Raw genomic sequence first — 9,205 nt, forward strand, 5'->3', positions numbered from 1 at the left:
ATATCCAATCATTCAACACATAGTAGCATAGATCCTCTACATCTAAACATAAGTTAAGGTTTTTAGCCCATGACTACCGAAATCAAACAAATAAATTCGAAGTTACTAATGAAAGACATGATGAAAATAAAAAAACTAAGAATTAGAAGTAAAATTGCCTTAGATCTATCCAAAACGTGAACTCCAGACGAATTTAGGTGATTCTACGCGTTCTAATGCTTCTTTGGATGCCAAAAGGCGTGAATTACTTGAAGCATAAGTTCTTTTTGAAGGTTGGACCGAACTTTATATATATACCAAAAAAATTGTCTTCCATGTCGTGGCTAAAGGCCTCCACGGCGTGTCGTTCATGGAAAACGCGTAAAGCTCAAGTCTGCCAACTTGAACGCGAATCTTTGAGATACCACGACGTGGCCAGAGGTCCCCACGTCGTGAGCTTCAGAGTTTATGCCATATTTTGCCTTGCTTTGATCAGGTCCAGGTTTCCTTGCTTCCAACTCCGCATTTTGCTTCCTTTTTATCCCGAGCATGTCTTTATTGCTACAAAATAGATTTATAATAAATTAAGTACCATTTGCACTAAAATAAGCATAAATGTAGCAAAAAGTATTAAAATAATGCATAAAATATATAACTAAATATGCACATATCATTCTACAATATTGTTCATCATCGTGTTAGCAACCCCTATCACGCCTTGTAGCACCGTGCCAAAAGTTCTTGAAGATGAAGATAAATATGAAGACTTTTTGAATATTGTAAAGAAGACATTGTTGGTATGATATAAGATTGTGTTTATGCTAGTATTTATAGTGTTTTTAATTTTTTTAATTAACCATCAAGTGACCATTTAAAGAAGAAGTCAAGAAAGAGAACTCAAAACTGTGGTGTCCGGTTACTCTTCTTGACTTGCCAGCTGATATAGGTGTGTAGTGTGCACCGAACACACCTCAACAAATGTTGTAGCAACGCCGCCCCACACATTTAGCATTAGGAGTCAATGAACTTTTATTTTTGATTACATTAAAAAATATTTATTAATTGGTCAATAAGAAAAAGACTCAAAAGTGTGGTACCTAAATATCCTTGTCGGCTTGACATTTTGAGGTAAGGGCACGATATGCACCAAACACACCTCAACAAATGTTGCGACAATGATGTCCTACACCTTCTAACCTTAGAAACCAATAAAGTTTATTTTTTATTACATTAAAAAAAATACAATTATTGCTCAATTTAAAGTATCAACTAATAAATATAACCTTAACAAAATTTTTAAAGAAATTGCAATATAGTTTATAATGTCTCCCACCTCTTTATTTTACAGGCTATAATTTTTTCAAATATATTTTATAGACAATTTTATTTATAAGAATACTATAAATTTTTTGTCCGATTAATGATTTATTAGACAATAACAATATATGTTCGAGACATAGTTTTGATAGTTTTTTTTTAGTTATTACGTAACTTTAAGTCTTTAAAAGCTAGTGATTATTTTTTCAAACTATTTATACGACAAATAAAAACTATAATTTCTAACTACCAAGATTTTAGATTCCAGCTTACTACATACAAACATTTTGCTATAATTCAGATCTCATGATCTCATTGCCACGATTACTATTTTTTTTAATATATATATTACAATAAGAAAAATAATATAAAAATTAATACTATGATGATAAAAAAAAAAAAAAAACCATTTTATAATATAAAAATAAAAAAATAAAAATTAAATTACATTTGCATTTTGATGTTAGTACTTAAGGCATTCCTAAAAGATTGGCTCTAAATTTTCCCGGGGGAGCATTGAGTACTACTGGATAGTACTGTATACGGTAGACACAGCCAATTCTTTTCCCCCTTTTTAGCTTTCTTTTACTCCAAAAGCTTCTTCTTCCCATGTAAAGATTGGAAAAAGGTGCGGTTTCATTTGCCAGCCATTCATGGAAGCTCATCGCTTCCAACGCAACCACAAACTCCACACTTGAAAGCCCACAATCTTCTACACTCACATTCACCTTTCCCTTCGTCTTTCATCTTACTCTTCTTCCTCAGATCTAGTTCAATTGTAAATACGATTCATTGAAAGAAGCGACGGAGATTGCATTTATGTGATTACTGATTTGATTGTACTAGCTTCAAGTTGAATTCCACAATGGCGTCGACGCAAGGTATATTGAAACCGAGGAAATCGACTTCGAAATATGCGAATTCGCCATCTTCTTCGACTACTTCATCTTCGAAACATTTTCCGGAGGCTTCTGTTGATAATCTGAGCTCTCCGGCTTCATCTTCTAGAAGCAAGCCGCAGTACTTTTATTCCGAGAGTTTGCCATTGGGTTCTGAGAGATCGAAGGAGAATGTCACTGTTACTGTTCGGTTCCGGCCTCTCAGGTGATCAAATCGTGGTATAAATTATGGTTTAGTGTATTTATTGCGGTTAATTTGGATGTAAAATAACTTTTTGAGGATTAGTCCGAGGGAAATTCGACGAGGGGAAGAGATTGCGTGGTATGCGGATGGAGAAACTATTCTACGGAATGAAGAGACTCCATCGATAGCTTATGCATATGGTATGTCCAGATTATAGATATGCTACCGATTAATGTTCTTGAATTGATTCTATCGATGATCAAGAGTCATGTTCTAAATCAGAGCTTAAGAAAATTAGGTAAAACAGAACCAACTCTACAGTAATTAGCATTTTAGACCTTTGGACCCTTTATTGCCAAAGCCCTAGTGTTCTTTGATATCATTGTATAGGGGACTGGAGCAACTAGTTAAACAATTACTCACTGATAAACTGATAAACTGATTTATTGGCTTTTCTTGTTTCAAACACAATGTTTGTTAAATTCTATTATTGAAGGGGACAGATATCCCAAATTTTCAATTGTCTTCCTTTTGTACCCAAACACCTATCAGAATCAAGCAGCCATCTTAATGGTTTTCACATGATTAACTGCAGTTAACTTAACAAGGTCAACAATTTGTAACTTTAGGCTTATACTCTTAACCATGAAGTTTCTGCTTTTGAGTTTCATATTGATATACCTTGTAAATCTCATTTTCTTATTTATAATTTTGTACATAGATCGGGTGTTTGGGCCTACAACCACAACACGTCATGTATATGATATTGCAGCTCAACATGTTGTTAGTGGTGCAATGGAAGGCGTTAATGGTATTATTTCTCTTCCTTTCGTATAACTTACACAATTTCTTTTTTATCTATTTGATTTTTCTAATCTTAACATGATCTGTTCCAATTACAGGAACTATTTTTGCCTATGGTGTTACAAGTAGTGGAAAGACTCACACCATGCATGTAACTCTATCACCTTTTTATTCATTATATTGCTCAAATATTTTTATGTTTTATGCAGTTTTTAGTATTGTATTTATTTTGTGTATCTTGATCTTGATCATACACACAAGACAGGGTGATCAAAGGTCCCCAGGAATTATTCCCTTAGCTATAAAGGATGCTTTTAGTTACATTCAAGAGGTAAGCATTTTTATGAAAACTTTTAATACAATCTAATAAATTAATATTTTTTCAAGGAAAAGATAAAATAATCTTTATACTTTTCAGACCCCAGATCGTGAATTTCTTCTCCGTGTCTCATATTTGGAAATTTACAATGAGGTGAGAATTCTCTTCACTCTGCATAACAAAAAAGAATCTGATCTGCCATTCTTGCCCCTTCAAGTTCTACAATAGCAAGTAGTCTTATTTCTTAAAATGGGTATATATATTGTACACACACACACACAATTATTGACATTGTTCCTTTATTTTCTTTTTTTACTGTTTTGGGTAATATTCTTGTTTTAAACTATGTGTTTTTTTTTTTCTTCAGGTTGTCAATGATTTATTAAATCCAGCAGGACAAAATTTAAGAATCCGAGAGGATAATCAGGTAATTAATGTTCTATATAATTCAACTTCTAGAAAATGTTTTAATAATTATAAAATAAAATAATTTGTGGAACACAATAATTGCTTTTAGGGAGCATTTGTTGAAGGAATAAAAGAGGAAGTTGTTCTATCACCTGCCCATGCTCTTTCTCTTATTGCAGCTGGAGAAGGTACAACCTTTCTTAAAAGACTATTTTGCCCATAAATCACTTTCATTATCTTGGAACTTATTATTATTATTATTATTATTATTTTCACTTTATTATTACAGAACACAGACATGTAGGTTCAACAAATTTTAATTTACTCAGCAGCAGAAGTCACACAATATTTACTCTGGTAAACCCATCTTTCCATTCCAAAATTAAATTAATTATTTTAATTTTTACCATTTGTTTCATCTAAATACATTTTTCATCTTTTTTAACTTTTAACAGACAATAGAGAGTAGTCCTTGTGGTGATAATAATACTGAAGGAGAATCTGTTAACTTTTCACAGCTGGTAAAATTGTGTTCATAATCATACCACTTGTTTTATTCATTTATTAATGTAAACAAATTGTTAAAATTAAAATTATTTAAATTTAAATTGCAGAATCTCATAGATTTAGCAGGTTCTGAGAGCTCAAAAGCTGAAACAACTGGTGTTCGTAGAAAAGAAGGATCTTACATTAATAAAAGCCTTCTAACTCTTGGAACTGTGAGGCCTCAATCATTATTTTTATCACAATTTTTTTATATCTTTATATTTAATTAATCTTTGAACTATTATTTACAGGTTATTTCAAAATTAACAGATGGGAGAGGTTCTCATATACCATATAGGGACTCAAAATTAACTCGGCTTCTTCAATCTTCATTAAGTGGTCATGGAAGAGTTTCTGTAAGTCTTACATTAATAAAATAAAAAAAAGATATATTTTTTTAATGAATTGTAAATTTTGGTCCTTTTTCTTTCAGCTAATTTGCACTGTTACCCCCTCATCAAGCAATTCAGAAGAGACACATAACACATTGAAATTTGCACATCGTGCAAAACATATTGAGATTCAAGCTGCTCAAAACAAGGTATGGATGTTTAACTTAGTGTTTTTATAATAGAATTAAGGAAGGAATGGAATCGTTCTCTGTTTTTTGTTTTGCCTAATGGAATGGAATATGATTCCTTTCATTATGTTATTATAATTTATAAGGAGTGGTTTTTCTTCTTCATCATGAAATGGAATGAAGAATTGCAATATAAAACATTTTTATATATGTGAATTTTGATGACAATTTTCTTTTGAAGTAATCTTCACTTACCTTGATTAAATTACAACTTTATTTTTCTATGATAACGAAAAAAAATATTATTTTTACTATAGTTTATTTGAGGTTAAAATGAGCTTATATTATGTTTAACTTTTTATTTTTGTAAATAAAAGTTTTTTTTTATATCTATTATTTTAATTGAATTACAGTTTTTTATTTAAAATAACGAAAAAAATATTATTTTTATTATAATTCATTTGAGGTTTAATGAGCTTTTATTATGTTCGATTTTTTATTCTTGTAAATTAATTTTTTTTAAGATCTATTATTTTAATTGAATTACAGTTTTGTTCTCTTAAAATAACAAAAATAAAAAAATATTTTTTTTATGTTATAGTTTGTTTGGGGTTTAATGAGCTTTAATTACGTTCGGTTTTTTATTTCTGTAAATTAAAGTTTATTAATTTTAATTAAAATAATGTATAGAATAGAGTTAAAATTATGCATTCTATTCCTACAAGCGAAGCAAACACGATCATGGAATGTAATGACCGACTCCATTCCCTTGCTTATTCCATTCCATCCAACCAAAACAAATTCTAAATAATCATTTAAATCTACAGATAGTCGATGAAAAATCCCTCATAAAGAAATACCAAAACGAAATTCGATCATTAAAAGAAGAACTAGAACAACTAAAGACAGGTGTTGTAACATTTCCTCAATTAAAACACCCGGGACCCATAGCAGATGATATTCTTATCCTTAAACAAAAGGTAACACTCATTAATTACATTATTGCCATTTACTCGTTTACATTTATTTTTTCTTATATATTATTCATATAACTGTTTTGTATTAACGTAACTAATATATATAAAAGCTAAAAGATGGTGAAGTCAAACACGAGTCAAAATTGGATCAAGAAGAAGAAGAAGAAGAAGCTAAAGCAATTTTATTAAGCAGAATACAAAGATTAACAAAATTAATTCTAGTCTCCACCAAATCTTCACACCCATCTAAATTTTCTCATCTAAGGAGAGGATATTCCTTTGGGGAGGAAGAGGTTAGTCTTTTGACTTTTCTTCCATTTTCTGTTTCTTTTTAAGGTTAAAATCATAAATGCAAGAAATAGCATATATTACTTTCGTTCATGTGTGTAGTAATAATGAAAAGAATTGAAAGTAGAAGTGGGAAGAAATAGAATTTGTAAAATAATGATTTTTCTTGGAATTTGACAGCTTGCATATTTACCACAAAGAAGGCGTGACTTAAGTTTAGATGAAGAAAACATGGAGTTATATGTTTCACTTGACACAAGTGAGGAAATTAACAATGATGTGCTTAAGGAGGACAAAAAGGTCAAAAAAACCGGATTGCTTAAATGGCTAAAACTTCGGGTGAGTGTACTTGGTTTATAATATGATTTTATCATTCTCCTATAAGTTTCTCATATTGATATTATAATTGCCAATTTACCCATTTAATTCATGAAGGGTCAAAATATCCCATTAAAACCAGGGAAATGACCATTCACGCATAGACAAATTTTTTTAAATACATTTGACAATTTAACAAGTTAAATTGTTAAATGTGTATAAAAAATAGAAATTGTCTAAATATGAACAAACCGAAAAGTTAATTATCAACCATTATGAATTAAAAAATTAATAAAAATAACTAAGTTTTTATGTGTTTCAAGGAAAATTACATCTTTGTCCGAAATAGGCATATTCCGGATAGATCAAAATGTATAATGTGTATTTTTTTTTTTTTTTTTTTTTTCAATTTAACCCAAAAAAAAATCTCTTTGTCCTCATGTCGGAAATTAACATTCCAAAGTGTAATCATTGTTTTTTAATAAAATGTTTTGTTTTAAACTCTAGTATTGAATTTACTTTCCGCATGTTATTTTTCTTGAACTTTTTGTTATATTTTAGTAAAAACGAAACATTTTTTTTTCCAAAATTCCTTAATTGTTCCTTTCTAATTATTTTATTCTTTTATCGAAACACATTAAGGACGTTTTCTCAAACTTTCTAATTATTTTATTCTTTTATGGAAACCCATAATGTTTGTAAAAAAAGGAAACAAAAAAACTTTTGCATCGTAAAAGCATAATTGTTGATTGGTTTGATCACTAGAAACGAGATGGTAGCTATGGCGCTTTGACGATGACAAGCGATAGATCAAGTGGAGCCAAATCGATTAGTAGCCCAGTTTCCACTCCTAAAACGTCTAACCATAATCATCATCCTCCTATCCAACAATCCAGACATTCACATTCACATTCACATTCACAATCTGTCGACTTCTTATTCGACCCCAAACAAGATAATCAACAGCAAATCATCGAAGACGACAATTCATCGCAACACGACACTCCTGTAGTATCGATATCATCCCCTGCGATTACCAGATTGAACGACGAAATCAAACTCAAAAACGAACAAATCTCCCTCTTGGAAGCCCAAGTTGCAAATAATCAACTACTTCAACAACAGTTAAACCAAAAGGTACACCATTTTTCATCATTTTAACAACTTCAATCTTCAATCTTCAAACTAAATACTATTTTGCGCTAAAACCAGGTGCTTGAGATCGAACAACTTCAACAGAAAGTCACCGAACTCACCGACTCAAAAACCGAGTTAGAATCCCGGAACAAAAAGCTAGCCGATGACAGTAAATACGCCAAAGGATTAGCCTCCGCGGCCGCCGTCGAGCTCACGGCTCTGTCGGATGAAGTCGCGAAACTGATGAACCAAAACGAGAGACTAATGGCGGAGTTAGCCGCCACAGCCACCGCCACCACGCCGAAGAATTCTCCGGCTAACCGGAAAACGACCGGTCCGGCTAAAAACGGGCGGAGAGAGAACGTTAACACGCGGACGAAAGAACAAGTGGAGATGAAAAGAGAACTTGCGTTGAGTAGGGAAAGAGAGATGTCGTATGGGACGTTGTTGTCGCAAAAGGATGAGAGGGAAGCGGAGCTACGGCGGAGACTGGAGGAGTCGAAGCAGAGAGAAGCGTATCTTGAAAACGAGCTTGCGAATATGTGGGTTATGGTGGCCAAATTGAAGCGGCTGCAAGGAGCGGAGACTGAGCCGTCGGAGTCGAGTAAAGATTTGGATTAGAAATTTAGGGTTTGTAAGATTGTGTGTACTGTTGTTATCGTGAGGTAATTTGTGAACTGCTTCTTTTAGAAGGTTCACTCTTTTGTGTAAATTATGTTGTTTGCTGAGTAATTGAAAAAGGTTAAAATACTCGATGGAATAATTGATCAATTTTAGTCATTGATTTTTATTTTGTCCAGTTTAGTTATCCAAGTATTTACAAATAATCTCACTATTAAGTCGTTAGTACATATTCTTTATTTTAAATTATACGAATAATCCATATAGTTTCAGGTTCTTTCGTGCTTAGTCTAGATTGTCATGGCTCCTCTCAAGAATGAGTTTCGTGGTGTGCAAGCTAAGCTATAAATTGTGTGCTATAACAGAGTTATAGCGTTTCGTGGTGGTCAAAAACAATTATATTTAGTTTAGGGTTTTCGATTCGTGGTACTGCTTTTTGCGGTGCTATTCACCGTTATTTACCGCAATAACCATAACCGCTATAGCGGTACTACGGGTGCTTTTCCATTTTCGTTCGCATTTGGGAATTTTTTTGGCCTCCCATGGAGCTGTGGTTCTGACACACTTTGTGGTTTTAATGATCTCACTACAATTTCATTTTAAAAAACCCAAACAACTAACATAATTAAAAGCATCCAAGCAACTACATCTACTGATAACTCTATTTCTTATCTTTTTTGTACTCATGATAACTTGAGCTGCTATGGTCGGATTCCATTAATGTTTTAATAAATCGACCCACACCTATGAGGTTACGACTTAAAACTCAACTCCTTAAATCAACCATGACCTACTAATATGATATTGAACTGTACAATACGGTTAAACTCTATTTGACACTACTTAGTTTCAATATTATTATAATGGAATATTATATTATGCTTTTTA

At 32.0% G+C, this 9,205-nt stretch overlaps 1 protein-coding gene across 1 annotated transcript; it reads left to right on the forward strand.

The window, feature by feature from the left end:
* The first annotated feature begins 1,803 nt into the window (after positions 1-1,803).
* Positions 1,804-8,495, forward strand: LOC145035870 (kinesin-like protein KIN-7K, chloroplastic). The gene is made up of 18 exons (XM_078984374.1): positions 1,804-2,400; positions 2,482-2,579; positions 3,101-3,190; positions 3,282-3,334; positions 3,449-3,514; positions 3,602-3,655; positions 3,870-3,929; positions 4,020-4,098; positions 4,200-4,267; positions 4,366-4,431; positions 4,525-4,629; positions 4,708-4,812; positions 4,890-4,997; positions 5,804-5,956; positions 6,064-6,246; positions 6,422-6,580; positions 7,325-7,696; positions 7,772-8,495. The coding sequence occupies exons 1-18, from the start codon at positions 2,162-2,164 to the stop codon at positions 8,315-8,317; spliced, it is 2,604 nt and encodes an 867-aa protein (XP_078840500.1). The 5' UTR covers positions 1,804-2,161; the 3' UTR covers positions 8,318-8,495.
* The last annotated feature ends 710 nt before the right edge of the window (positions 8,496-9,205 follow it).

The sequence above is a fragment of the Lactuca saligna genome, chromosome 1 (assembly GCF_052625555.1).
Source record: "Lactuca saligna cultivar CGN05327 chromosome 1, ASM5262555v1, whole genome shotgun sequence".
NCBI lineage: Eukaryota > Viridiplantae > Streptophyta > Magnoliopsida > Asterales > Asteraceae > Lactuca > Lactuca saligna.

Coding starts and splice junctions, on each gene's coding strand:
- LOC145035870 (XM_078984374.1), top strand. CDS start 2,162: ATGGCGTCGACGCAAGGTATATTGAAACCGAGGAAATCGACTTCGAAA. Junction 2,580..3,100: donor ATCGATAGCTTATGCATATG/GTATGTCCAGAT, acceptor TTTTGTACATAG/ATCGGGTGTTTGGGCCTACA. Junction 4,268..4,365: donor GTCACACAATATTTACTCTG/GTAAACCCATCT, acceptor AACTTTTAACAG/ACAATAGAGAGTAGTCCTTG.